This window comes from Alnus glutinosa, chromosome 6 (genome assembly GCF_958979055.1).
Source record: "Alnus glutinosa chromosome 6, dhAlnGlut1.1, whole genome shotgun sequence".
Taxonomy (NCBI): Eukaryota; Viridiplantae; Streptophyta; class Magnoliopsida; order Fagales; family Betulaceae; genus Alnus; species Alnus glutinosa.
This window is the reverse complement of record NC_084891.1, coordinates 2,053,550-2,067,890: the sequence shown is the minus strand read 5'-3', so window position 1 is coordinate 2,067,890 and position 14,341 is coordinate 2,053,550. Positions and strand designations below refer to the sequence as shown.

Here is a 14,341-nt window from a genome sequence, read left to right as displayed (position 1 = left end):
TCTAACCCTGATATCGTCAATAGCCCTTATTTTTTTAAAAAAATAAAAAATAAAAAATAAAATCCAAAGAAAGTAAGAGTAAGATTGTTGTGAGGGAAAAGTGTGGGGTACTGTATATATAGCATTTCTCAAGATAGCAATCACACTTTTATCTATTTTACTAGAGTGATGCTACGAAACAATATATACTTTTTATTTTTCTTTTTCTTTTTCTTTTTTCTCTCTTTTTTTTTTTTTTTTTTTCAGAATTCATCTAAAAAAAGTATTGCTTCTTAACATTAGTCATTTTACTGATGTAGGCATTGACAATTAAAAAAAGAATTTGAAAGGCCAATTGACCGTGCCCCATTAACAACGTGAGATAAAAATTCGGTGCATATCATTACACATGTAGTGTAGGCAAGAGTGGAGCTACTTTGGGGCTTGGACCAAGGTTTTCCCTAAAAAAACAAATTTTCCCTAAAAAATATAAATAAATAAAATTTTAATCCTAAATTTTTTATTTTTTTAATTTTGCACCCTTCAATTTTTTTTATTTTTAAATTTTACCTTCCTAAATTTCAAATGCTGGCTCCGCTCCGATATAGACAGGTCTAGTATGGATTAATATCCGTTCAATTATTCATCAACATTCTCTTACAAAATTGCGATGGGCTAGACTTTGGTCTACAAATCCGACGGCCCAAAACAATCGGAACCCATCAGCGCCATTTCCAATTTTGCCCTCCTCGCTGACCTGGCAACATTCCACTTCCCAAGTCATCCTCTCACAGTCTCACCTTGGGCACTTTGCGTCGCTGCCAAGAAAACCATTAGCTTTCACTGAGCTTTGGCCGATCACTTTGTTGCATCGCTTTGTTCCACATGGTAATATTTATTTTTTATTTTTATTTTTATTTTTATTTTTATATAATTAATTTCTTTGAATTGCAAAACCACTTTTCGTAATCGCTGATCTTTTTTAAATCTTCAAGCTAAATTGTAAATATTCTTATAAGAAAATACACCACCGTAATATGAAATATTTATTCTTACAATGTGGAAACTTAAATCTTATATTTGAGGCCCAAAATGACCTCTGGTAGGGGTAATTGTTTATCCTGTGTTTAGAACTTCAATATTGTATTTCCTACTTACTGGGGTAAATTGGTTTTTATGGGTTTAGAAATTCAATATTGTTTTTATGGGTAAATTGGTTTCCGATGTTTAGTAGGGTTTAATATAGGGATATGAGAGATGGATTGTCAATGTGAAATGATATATGAGGTGGGATATGAGAGATGGATTCTCACGATGAAATGATATATGAGGTGAAGGATTTAGAATTATTCCTATTAATTTGGTGGTAAAATTAACGTATCTATCATGACTGTTTCTGTGATGCATCAAGCTCTAGCTGTCCATTAGTCTTACAATATGTTGAATTTTGAAATTTATTTTTCTTGATTATCTTCAGGACCTATCATTTTTTTAATCCACGTTGTGTTTACCAGTTGCAATTCACTAGTTATTCTATCAAAGGGAGCTTTTGCTACCTTCTTCTAAGAGGTTTATTTTAAAAAAAATATTTAATTTGTTTTTACTCTGGTTGAGAATTGAATGCTGCAAGTTAAACTTTGTCTATATTCAGCTGAATCAACACGTTTGCTTAGCTGTATTGCATTCACATTGAAGAATTGAGGTGGAGAGTTCTCTGTTTTCTGTAATTGTGGACTTTTAGTCCTAGTCTTTTGGCTAGCTTGCTGATTCTGGGCATCTTAAAAGGTTGGCCAAAGGCTTCACCAGATCTTTTGTTAGACCCTGCCTGACTTCAGAAGTACGGCGACAGCACTGAATAATTAATTTGTGAATTTGAGGGTATTGATGATTTTGTCATTTATGTTAGACTAACATTGAGCAATCAGTTGTTTGGCCAAGTAGTTGATTAAACCGTTACTCACGAGGAGGATTTTTGGACGCTAGTTAACTGTCCTCAGGGCTTCAATTTCCAACTAAATCTGAGATAAATTCTTTTTAGATATGGTCATGATTTCATCATGAGTTGCAGTGTAAGAGGCCATGTACACTGTAGAGGCTTAAGTTATGTTGGTGAAACAAAACATCTAAATGAGCTATATCTTTAATGGAGCTACCTCCCCTTGTAAGAACAAGGTGGAGGCTAAAGGTTTTTGGTTTCAAAACTCATTGGATGCTATGTAATGTAACATACCTATTAAAAAAAAAAATAAAAAAAAATAGAACATTTACCTCAATGACTCCTCCAATACCCTGGAACGACCTAAGTGGAGTTAATGTTATACATATGCACATAACAGCATTGATTCAGTCTGTTGTCACTCGTGCTCTCTTTAGTTTATGTTATAGATATGCATTGTTATGTGGAAACATATGTACATGCTCTCCACTCTTAAAGTTCTTCAATAATTGTTGTTCATGTTCCCTTCTCCCTTATTTGCATTGCTACTTTTTGCATCCAGTATAAAAACTTCCACACTACCTTATCTATGTTATATTTATATGTGCTGGGTTTATAACATTGCAGCTTTGTCTATCAGTTTCTACTGCTAAATCTCTGGATGACCTTTCTTGAGCATATAATTTTTAATGTGAAATAGTTCACCCTTCCTTCAGTGATCAATTACATGCCTGTTAGTGGCTATGATGCCGACTAATTGTATTCTGTCTTCATATGCAGGCTAATAAGCACACTATTATTTTGATGCAAACTTCTCCAAACAGATCCACTAGAACATTTATGGATTATGAATCAATAAGTCAAGCTATGGATGGTATGTGATGTGTTATGTAGGTTTTATGTATGGTTGTTATTTACTAGCACACCATCTTCGTCATCCCACATGTACTGTCTTATGCTAGACTTCAGCAAAGGTTCAATTTCCTTTGGTGACACAATCAATTAGGGTGGTGGCTTCGTATACTATGACAGAGGACCTTTCTGTTTTGCTTCTCTTTCCCTTGTTTGGTGTTTCCCCTCCATTTTCTCCATTTTCTTTCTTTTTGCTTTAGCGTTCAGACTTTTTTTTTTCCTCTTCGTTTGATTTTTCACTGCCTAAACTAAATAAATAAAAACTCTATTTTTCTCAATGGTTAGCTCCATATATTTGATTTATGTCATGTTTGTGTTCAAAGCACTTGAATTTGTGGTTTTATGTTAGTCTAATAAGGCTTTGTGGTATTGTGTAAGCATGAGTGTTCTGTAATTCAGAGGTGCTCATTAAGATGGATGAGAACCAGAGAAAGAGTCTCATGGTCAGGAAAAGAATTTTCACTTTATTAAAGAATTGCTGGAATTAGTTTAGTTATTATTGGTGGTTTACCCATACGATCATCTCTCTCTCTCTCTCTCTCTCTCTCTATATATATATAGTTTTACTGTGTGTGTGACAACAAGGAGAAGAGTAATGTTTTACACCACATTTTTATCCCATTTTTATTCCGCATTGCTGATGTGGTACTGACAATTGGTCGTTAATTTTTTTTTTTTTTTAAAACATGGGCTGATTGGTTGGGCCGTAGCTGCAAAGTAGATGAAAGTGGGACAAAAGTGTGGTTTCTTGAATCTCTCTAAGGAAAAAGGTTCCATTTGCAAGGTGTAACCACTAGTAAACTGGAAATTAGAAATGCAGCGGCTAGAGTAACCTATGAGCATATATTTTAACCAATCGAATGAAAATCCATAATGATAGCATTCTAACTTTGTTGAATGGAAGAGAATCATAATACAACAAGTGGTTCAATTGTTCCGTAAATCTATAAACTCAACATCCACTCTGCTCGGTAAAAGTTGATATATTTGTCCCATTTGATATGGACCGTGACAAAGTGAAAAGGACTTGACAATAGACACCCCTAGCGGAGTAAACTCTGACTTAGAACATCCACTGGCTTAAGAGGGGAAAATTGCACAAAGTTTTGCTGATGGGTAAAATGCTGAAGTAAAATTGAATCTAAGTGGCTCCAAAACTGTAATCTGGTTGATCTCTCAATGTTCTTGTATTTACTAGAGGTTATGTTATTCTGTGTATAGGTATATGTGGACTATATGAAAGGAAGCTTAAGGAGTTGAATCCAGCCATCAGAAACATCACTTATGACATTGCAGATCTCTATAATTTTATTGATGGCCTTGCAGATTTGAGTGCCTTAGTGTATGTCTCTCTCTCTAAAGATGCACTCAACTTGGTTACTGTATAACTCTAGAGATCCATATCCATGATCCCTGAAACTTGGGGAAAGATTTTAGGTCGCAGAGGCTAGCCAATTAGCCAGTTGATCACCTATTAGATGATTTTCTACTTGTTTTTGGCGATAATGAATATCCCCTTTTTCTAAGGAAGATTAAGAATATGTATGTTTACCCAGCAATGCCATGGTTTAAAACTGATATACTTGCCGTTTGGTTCTGGCTTACAGTTATGATCACTCAATCCATGCTTATTTGCCATGCGACCGGCAATGGATTAAACAGCGCACCTTTCAACATCTAAAGAAATTGGCACACTAAATTTATTATGATGCTGCGGCTTATGCATCCACTTACCACCAGATTGTCTGTAGACTTGGATTGTGTATTACTGGCATGGAATGGGTTTGATGTCTAGAATTTTTTGAGTTGTATATGATGTCAAGGTGTTTAATATGGAAGCTGGATCCTCTCTCTTTGTGAGCATGTATTTTTGAACAAACACAACTTTATGCTCAAGTTTCGGATAAAAAGCAAGTGCTTTTGTTTGGTAATGTTATTTTGTATGGAAGTACTCCCTTTGCCTAGAAAGGCTGGCCTTTGATATTGGACCCTGTTAGTTTCATGTGAGCTTCACTGGTTTTCTGGGATGTGCTTGCCTGAATTGTTTCTTTAAATTGGGTTGGAGGAATTTTTTTTTTTATCCGATCTTTATAAAATTGTCGTGTCATTTAACATGTGATTCTCATTTGTTTTTTAATAGCATGCGAGAAGGAAGTGTTTTTTTTTTATAAAATTTCTTCTAATTTTGTTAAAGTTATCAAAAAAACTTAGTGCTTTTAACATGAATGAAAACTTTATCCATCACGATTCAGCGACTAGCAATAACAAAAAGTTCATTTGTTGTAACACTTCTCTTATTATGTCTCAATTCCTTTTCTGTAAAATTGATGATTCCTTGCTACAATTTGAATATTGAATGGATGGAATTCTTAAAAGCCTAGAGAAGACCATTTATAACTCAACAATTACCCAAAAAAACAAACAAACGCAGAGTTTACTATCCAATTTTCAAGGTCGGTTAAAACAAAAAGAATTACAAGTAGATACGGGTTTGTCAAGCGTCGTGTGAATTAGGATCTTCTCCATTTTAAGTTAAATAAAGAGAATTTATTTCACGGTTTTTATTAAACTTTACAAATTTAATAGTGTGCATGTTATCACATCATTTAAAATTTTTAAATTGTGCGGTATTATGTATACTATTAGATGAAACAAAACAAAATCTTAATCATAAAATAAATTATTTTTATTTCACTTAAAATGAAAATGATCTTACTACATATGGCGTATGGTTGTAAGGTTTATGATTCTTTGAAATTTTTTTTTTTTTAATCAGATTGTTGAAATTTTGTGTTACATCAACATTTATCATTTTACTGATTTAGTATTTATTATTTTGGTATTTTTCATATTTTATCACATTTTAAAAGTAATAAAATGTTATTGTGATAAAATCTTAACCATTTACGGATTAGCGATGACAAGAAGTTGAGGGTGGAGGGTTCAGATTGGGCTGATTTTTGTTTGTATGTGTAGCATTACTAAAAAAAAATAATAGCTACAAGTAGAAATAGGCTTGTCAAGTGTATTGGTGTGACCCAAGTCCTGATAACTATTGCTACTCTTTATACCTATTTATTAAACATATTTTATATCGACTGATTTGATGTATTTTACATGATTTTTTTTATCGGTCAGTTAAAAAAAAAAAAAAAAACTACTTAAAAATAACAAGTGAAGCTATTTAAAACACGTTAAGTCAATAATTGATATATGAAATGAGTGTATTAATATATATATATATATATATATATATGGAACGAGTGGGAAGGCATTACTGAAGCCCTGAGCCCAAACCCAAAAGCCCCTAATTTCGGCTTTGGAGTGGGCAAACGTGTTTTAGTATCGTTTCTTTGTTGTTTGCTCTGGCCATTCCAGTCTTCCATTCCGACCCGACTCGACTCCGTATTAACTGTGGCGAAAGCTCTCCGAGAACTCGCGCAAGTAGGTCCTCTTCTGACTTCTGCAACTTAAGAAACCCCAGAAACGGACACGGATTCGCCTCGCTCCGACTCGGTTTGTTCTTTCTCTTTAGCTTACTCTGCTACTTTTCATCTCGGAGCAACACTTTTTATCGTTTGAGTTGATGGGTTTCTGGGTTTCGGTTCAAATGCTTCGTAGTTGAATTAATTTGATTTTCTTGCTCACGGGTTCAAAATATATATAGAAACGACGTCGTTTTTCAGTGTATAAGAACCCAGAGCCTCCCATGTTCTGCAAGCGGAAAACGACCGTCATTTCTCTTGAGCCAGAGCCACTACTACATCAGATCTCCCTCTTCTGCTTGTTTCTCTTGAGCAGAGCCACTACATCAGGAAATGGGTACGGCTGCTAAGTCTACAAACTCTCTTGCTTTCTTCTTCAATCATTTGCGTATGGATCCTCGTTATTCTCATGCAAGGCTTTCTTTCCATGCTCTAAATTATTATTATTATCGTTGTCGTAGTTTTTGTTCTACTTCTGCTACCACTACCAGTAGTGGTACAGATAATGTGGAAAGCCCCAATCAGTTCTTGCAATCTGTGAGAGATCGGTGCAGTTCTGGAAGCTTAAGGAATCTTGATGATGCCTTGGGCTTGTTTGATAGAATGCTTCACATACACCCTTTGCCTTCCCTCATGGATTTTACTCAATTGCTGACTGCAATTGCAAGAATGAAGCATCACTCAACCGTTATTACTCTGATTAAAGAAATGGAACTGTCAGGAATTACTCCCAATATATATACTCTGGGCATTCTGATTAATTGCTTCTGCCACTCGAATCGGGTGGATTTCGGCTTCTCAATCTTAGCTAGAATTTTGAAACTTGGTTTTCAATTAAACTGTATAATTCTTAGTACTCTTGTCAAGGGGCTCTGTCTTCAAGGTAAAATTGCTGAAGCTGTGAAGTTGGCTAACAAAATGGAGAAAATAGGTTACAGACCAAATACAGTTACCTACGGAACGATAATGAATTGTTTGTGTAAAATAGGTAAAACCAGTGAAGCTGTTGGGTTGTTAAGAAAGATGGATGAAGGAAATCATGAGCTTAATGTAGTGCTGTATAGCACAATTATTGATAGTTTATGTAAGGACAGATTGGTAACTGAAGCTTTAAACTTTTTATCCGAAATGACAAATAGAGGAATTCAGCCAAACGTTTGCACTTACAATTCTTTAATTCAAGGCCTATGCAATTTCGGCCGGCGGAAGGAGGCAATTAAACTATGGAATGAGATGGTGGAAAGGAAAATCATGCCAAATGTGCGTACATTCAACATATTGGTGGACATGCTTGGCAAAGAAGGGAAGTTGAAAGAAGCAAAAGAAGTTTTTAATGTGATGATTCAGAGAGGCATAGAGCCTAATACAATTACTTACACTTCTTTGATTGACGGTTACTGTTTGCAAAATAGAATAGACGATGCTGTCAAAGCATTTAAAACGATGGTTAGAAAGGGTTGTTTGCCTTCTGTTGTTAGCTATAACATATTGATCCATGGATATTGTAAGAATAAAAAAGTTGATGAGGCAATAAGTCTCTTTCGTGAAATGTCTAACAACGGAATAATTCCCGATGTTGTCACTTACAACACTCTTATTGGAGGGTTTTGTCGAGTTGGGAGACCTAAGAATGCATTAGAGCTACTCCATGATATGCAAGGTTGTGGCCAACATCCTGATTGCCAAACTTATGTTATTTTGTTAGATGGTCTGTGTAAGAATCTACAGTTTCCAGAGGCAATGACATTGTTTCAAGAGATGGAAGACAACAATTTAAACCATAATATTGTGATTTACAACATCTTGATTAATGGTATGTGTAATGCTAGGAAACTTTTTACTGCAAGAGAACTCTTTAATAGTCTTCCTACCAAATATTTGCAAGCTGATGTTTGGACTTACAATATAATGATCAAAGGGCTTTGCAAAGAGGGGCTACTAATTGAAGCAAGGGAGCTATTTGAGAAAATTGAGGAAAATGGTTGTTCGCCTGACCATTTTACATATAACACAATCATCCAAGGCTTCTTGCAACATAATGAGACATCATTGGCAGTGAAATATCTCCAGATGATGGTTGAAAATGGTTTCTCGGCAGATGCGACCACTGCAACCATTTTGTTCGACTTGTTGTCTACTAATCAGGCAGATAAAACATTACAAGGTTTTTTTCAAATATCTGTGTGAAAGCTTTCTAGTTCTTCAAGATGCAGGACAAAAGTTCATATTCTAACATTTACAGTGCCAATCTGTAAGGTACAAACATATTTGCTGCAAGTCATTAAGGTAATATTCTCCTTCATGTCTTTTGGACTACTGTTGTGTATTGCTAATCCTATTTTGTTATCTTTTCTTAATTATCTGTAAACCTGTGTTGTAACTAGAATTGTTTTATTAATGATTTATTTAAACATTTTGTTGGTGTAGAGTTATTGCAGAATATTGGTTATTCGGAGTTTTGGGTTCTTGATGGTTGTATGCTTATTGGCCCATCAAGTTAAACTTTTAAGTGTTTCATCAATTAAATTAATTTATCAATATTATGGAATAATGGTTTAAATATTATGATCGAAAACAAATTTGTTACTTTTATGATATGATGTAGTGAACACCTTATGGTTCTTGATGGTTGAATGATGGTTCTTGATTCTGGATCTTAGCTTCTTTTCTTTTCTTTCTTTTTTTTTTTTTCTTGATGTGTCAGAATATATATTTCATATTATAATGGTATATTTTCTTATAAGAATATATCCAATTTAGGTTGAAGATTTGATTACAACTAAACCTAAATGAGAAATATTCTTATAAGAGAATACGCCAACATAATATAAAATATATATTCTAACATGTGGAAACTTAATCTTATATTTGAGGCCCAAAATGACCTCTGGTAGGGGTAAATTGTTTTTCCTTGGTTTAGGAATTCAATGATGTATTTCCTACTTACCGGGGTAAATTGGTTTTTATGGGTTTAGAAATTCAATATTGTATTTCTTACTTACCGGTCTAGTGATCTTATTTATTTACAATTCTTAAAGTATTTTGAATGGTCCATCAAAGTGGATAAGGCTATGGTTACTACAAAATTTTTCCATAAGATTCATGGAACGATGTAGAACAATGAATCTTTGATGGTCATTTATCTATGCTTACTAATAATCATAATTGAGTTATCCCTTCTCATTGTCTGTACTTTAGGTGGGGAACGAAGGTCTATGTGATGTTTCAAAGACTCCTCCAATACCCTGGAACGACCTAAGTGGAGTTAATGTTATACATATGCACATAACAGTATTGATTCAGTCTTTGTCACTCATGTACTCTCTTTAGTTTATGTTATAGATACACATTGTTATGTGGAAACATATGTTCATGCTCTTCACTCTTGAAGTTCTTCAATAATTGTCGTTCATGTTCCCTTCTCCCTTATTTGCATTGCTACTTGTTGCATCCAGTATAAAAACTTCCACACTAACTTATCTATGTTATATTTATATGTGCTGGGTTTATAACATTGCAGCTATGTCTATAAGTTTCTACTGCTAAATCTCTGAATGACCTTTCTTGAGCATATAACTTTTAATGTGAAATAGTTCACTGTTCCTTCTGTGATCAATTACATGCCTGTTAGTGGCTATGATGCTGTTGCTGACTAATTGTATTCTGTCTTTGTATGCAGGCTAACAAGCACACTATTATTTTGATGCAAACTTCTCCGAACTGATCCGCTAGATCATTTATGGAGTATGAATAAATAAGTCAAGCTATGGATGGTATGTGATGTGTTTTGTATGTTTTATGTATGGTTGTTATTTACTAGCGCACCATCTTCATCATCCCACATGTATTGTCTTATGCTAGACTTCAGCAAAGGTTCAATTTTCTTTGGTGACACAATCAATTAGGGTGGTGGCTTCGTATACTATGACAGAGGACCTTTCTGTTTTGCTTCTCTTTACCTTGTTTGGCGTTTCCCCTCCATTTCCTCCATTTTCTTTCTTTTTGCTTTAGCGTTCAGACTTTTTTTTTCCTCTTCGTTCGATTTTTCATTGTCTACACCATGAAGTTTACACCCTTAGTTTTTGTGGGGGTTTGTTTCATGTCTATTAAATTATTTGAGATAGGTTTATTGTGGGTTGAGGAAAGACTAAAGGGTGTGCGAAGAAGCTAGAGTGGAGATAGAGGTAGAATGGTAGAAGTAAGTCAAGGTAACAGGATGTTTGGCTTTCTACTACTGAGAGAATAGATAAAACCTTTCTATTTGTATGAAGTTTCTAAGTCATTGCCCTTAACTGTTCTTTTCAGTTGAATGAGAAAATGCCCCTCCTTTTGTACTAATTTCATCCTCACTATCTGCAGCTATTGGCTATCTGTTAGAGCACAAGCCTCGGAATCTGTGCAGCTCATTCTTTTCAGAGCAGGGTTACTACCTCCACCACCCATGATGGTAATTGGAAGTAAGGTGGACCACGTGACACACGTCCTGTTGATCCGATGACTGTCTGCGTCTTGACCCCATCGAAGCAAGCTAATGCTGACCAGCCAAAAGACTGTGAAGGTGATGAAGATTGAAGATGGTGCTAGTACCTCGTGAAACTCTTCATTGCAGTTGTTAAGACCTTCTTATTTTTGTTTCTTTGATCTCTTTTTGGGGGGAGGGGGTTATCCAGGGTATCAAGAGTCCTTATTTCTACTTGGATATCCTCCAGAGAAGCAGTTTGGTCTTGCTTAATTCTGAAGAATAACTCTCAGTCTTTCTGGGGAGGACAGCACCGTAGGTGGTGAAATTGGCACTTGATTCCACCACACCATACAGGGATGTTAAGTGTTCTGTAATGGCTGCACTATCGAATGTTCTTTAAGAAAATTACTGAATTGATCGTTTTGGGGAGGCTGCTGTATTGAATGTTGGATCTTTCTCAGATTATGCTTTATCTAGATGTTGTGATTTGTGTGTAGTTCTCTCTTTCTTTTCATTGCCGGTCGAAATCTCTCTCCCTTGAACTACACAGCCTTTTTTTTTTTCTTTTTTTTTTTTTAAAAAAAATGAGAATAGATTTGCAGAACAACGTTTTTATCCTAGTATAATGAGTTCCATGAAGGTTTTTTCTATGTGAGGAAATGATTTGTGATTCTCTGAATGTAGGAGTGATGTGGTAGCCCACTCCCTTGGAGCTGAGGTTATTACAGTAAACTTTCAGCACCAACCTTCCAGCTATAGGGAAATGCTAAACATGAGCCTTTCTTCAGCCTCATGTCCGTCTATTTCCAGCGTAGCATTGACATTTTATTAAAAAAATGAAATCATTTGGAAAGGCGTCGTCGGCTCCGTTGGAGATCCGGTTGGCTAGTTTCGAGATCCGGTTGGTGGGCACCGGAGCAGACCGTTCGAGAGAGAGAGAGAGCGTCGTCGTCGACGACGGATTGTCAAGTTTGTGCTGGGTTCGAGAGAGCTAGGCGTCGGAGTCGGATTCGGATTTCTGGTCAGTGGGCCGTGCTACTGGTTTCGAGGGACTCCGAGAGAGAGAGAGAGCCGATTTCCGGTCGGTGAGCGCCGATGCCGACTGTGCTCCTTCCCCACGGTGTGGAGGAACACCCCAGAGACCACCACGTCGAAGTTGTTGTCTTCGAAGGGCAGCCTCCTCACGTCGCCTTCGTTGGAGATCCGGTCGGCTGGTTTCGAGAGAGAGCGAGCTGGGCTTCAAAGGCGTCGGAGATCTGGTCGGTGGGCGCCGGAGCAGACCGTTCGAGAGAGAGAGCGTCGTCGATGGGCGCCGGTGCCGGATTTCCGGTCGGAAGGAGCAAGGGCGTCGGATTCCGACTGCTTCAAAGGCGTCGGAGATACAGTCGGTGGGCGCCGGAGCAGACCGTTCGAGAGAGAGAGCGTCGTCGATGGGCGTCGGTGCCTGATTTCTGGTCGGGAGGAGCAAGGGCGTCGGATTCCGGTCGGTGGGGGAGGGCACGACGTTTTGATTGCTTTTTTTTTGTTAAAAAAAAAAAAGAAAACAAAATGACACATGGAAAAAAGACTGAAGAGGGACGGATGCAGTGCGCATGAGTAGAAGGACTCCCAGCTATAACATATATCAATGGTACCAAACTTTGATATGGTAGCTGCGGTTATTAGTAATTTTTATGGGGAAATCATTCTTGCAATGACTCAAAAACTCTCTTCAATGTCCTAATAGGTGAAGCTTTTACTGCTCTTCTTGCTACTCGCTAGCTGCTTTTATTGGTATTAGAGATTTTATGCTTGATGGGGATGTTCTTCTAGTGATTCTAATTGTGAATCAACATCATTTTTTTCTTCTTTGCATTTTGCTCTCTTTATTTTTGGATACTAGACTAGATCTCTTTTTCTTTCTTAACTAGAATGTTATGAAAATCTCTAGAAGTGCCAATTTACGTGTACATGTTTTAGCTAAATGGGCTGCTACCTACCTTGTGTTTGGTAGCATTCCCATTGGATCTCTGATTCTTTCTTCCATCAGAATCAAGAATGGGAAATATCCACTCTTATAACATTTTTCTTATTTAATTACAAAAAATAAAAAATAAAAAAAATAAATTCTTCATTAACTACACTCATCACTAGCAGGGCACCTTTGTTGATTCGTTGAACTAGAGTCGTGGCATCATTAGAACTTGGCTCGCCCTTGGCTTTTGAATAGAATGTGGGTACACGTATCTTGGGCAAAAAAAATTAGCCCTCAACATTTAGCTACCTCAAAACTTCTTTCAATGGTGGTTGAATTGGGACTGAAAATGTGGAATCGGCTCTCTCCCACATTGAAGCTTTGGTTTAACCGATTATCAACCATCATTGACTACCGACTTAGCAGTGATGGTAACAGAAGAAATAAATGTTGTCGGGATGAAATCGGTAAAATTATTGATTTCACCGACAATTGCGGGGTTGTTAGCAGTGCGGTTGTAGGCCTAAAAGGCTAAACCTAGTCAAAATGGTTAGCAATGCAGTTGTAGGTTAAATAATCGTTAATCGTCTAAGGTAGTTATTTAATTTCACTAATCACCTTTGCGGTTACGGTTACTGATTTTAGTCAATAACTACTAATTGTGACTGTCTTTTTATCCCTAGGTTGAACTCACCCTAAATGAGGGTGGCTGGAACCATCTTGAAAGATTCCTAAAAGGGTGAGAAGACCACCTCTGAGCTAGGCGTATGTGGAAGGGTGGCTCGAAGCACCTCGAAAATTTTCGAATAGGGGTGTGTGGACCACTCCTAAGCTAGGGGTGGTCAAGTCACCCCAAAAACTCTTGCAGAGTGTTCATACTTCCCCACCCCTACCTTTAATTAAAGTTTTGTTTTGTTTTATTTTTGTTTTGTTTTGTTTTATTATTATTATTATTATTATTTTATTTTTTTATGAAACTTAACTTAGCCCATAACGTTTCAAACACTTTTACAATCATACTTTTAAAAGTTTTAAAAGTTGTAATGTCGGATTCTCATGTTCAAAATTTTGCAATGTCACCCTCCCGTTAAAGGTTAAAGGTTTAGATAAGTTTCCTTTTTTTTTTTTTTGTTAGATGTCAAGATAAGGTGGCATATTGTAGACGTGTAAACATTTTATTGGTCTTACTTAGCTTTTCACAGACATTGAAAATTCGATTACATTTTTAGACAATAGATAGACAAAATTATTAAATTCATAAACTTGTAAAATATAAGTATCAATTTTGTTACTTTTTAAAACCTACGTACCTTTTTGTTAAAGAGGTAAACAACATGTACAAATTATGCATTTAACCCTTTTTAAAAGTTATTTATTTATTTATTTTTTTTGTTTTCTTTCTAAAAATTATGCATTCTTAAGTAGGACTATTATTTAATGAGGAATTAAATTATAAGTTCCTATCCACTTGAGGCATAACAATGCACCTTTAATTATAACAAACTAACTAAGGATAAATTAAATTATAAGTTGTACTGCTAGTCCTTGTTCAAGTTATCCTGAGTAGTTAAAATGAAAAAATAAAACAGAAAAAAAAAAGAAAAGGAAAATGC

At 36.0% G+C, this 14,341-nt stretch overlaps 2 protein-coding genes across 3 annotated transcripts; both read left to right on the top strand.

Moving 5' to 3' along the window:
- Positions 1–697: 697 nt before the first annotated feature.
- LOC133871281 (enhancer of rudimentary homolog) lies at positions 698–4,834 on the top strand. 2 transcript variants are annotated; one of them, XM_062308689.1, is made up of 5 exons: positions 698–867; positions 1,226–1,310; positions 2,696–2,789; positions 4,049–4,169; positions 4,435–4,834. In XM_062308689.1, exons 2-5 carry the CDS (start codon positions 1,281–1,283, stop codon positions 4,523–4,525), a joined length of 336 nt encoding a protein of 111 aa, XP_062164673.1. In that variant the 5' UTR covers positions 698–867; positions 1,226–1,280; the 3' UTR covers positions 4,526–4,834. The 2 variants fall into 2 exon arrangements, with proteins under 2 accessions (XP_062164673.1, XP_062164674.1); XM_062308690.1 differs by lacking the exon at positions 1,226–1,310 and having other exon boundaries at positions 704–867.
- A 1,384-nt stretch (positions 4,835–6,218) lies between these two features.
- LOC133871731 (putative pentatricopeptide repeat-containing protein At1g12700, mitochondrial) lies at positions 6,219–11,238 on the top strand. Its single transcript, XM_062309144.1, has 3 exons — positions 6,219–8,598; positions 9,992–10,085; positions 10,672–11,238. The coding sequence occupies exon 1, from the start codon at positions 6,646–6,648 to the stop codon at positions 8,497–8,499; it is 1,854 nt and encodes a 617-aa protein (XP_062165128.1). The 5' UTR covers positions 6,219–6,645; the 3' UTR covers positions 8,500–8,598; positions 9,992–10,085; positions 10,672–11,238.
- The last annotated feature ends 3,103 nt before the right edge of the window (positions 11,239–14,341 follow it).

Excerpts from the sequence above, each read along its gene's own strand:
- LOC133871281 (XM_062308689.1), top strand. The coding sequence starts at position 1,281 with ATGGATTCTCACGATGAAATGATATATGAG. Across the intron at positions 1,311-2,695 it reads ACGATGAAATGATATATGAG|GCTAATAAGCACACTATTAT; the intron begins GTGAAGGATTTA and ends CTTCATATGCAG. Across the intron at positions 2,790-4,048 it reads AATAAGTCAAGCTATGGATG|GTATATGTGGACTATATGAA; the intron begins GTATGTGATGTG and ends TTCTGTGTATAG.
- LOC133871731 (XM_062309144.1), top strand. The coding sequence starts at position 6,646 with ATGGGTACGGCTGCTAAGTCTACAAACTCTCTTGCTTTCTTCTTCAAT.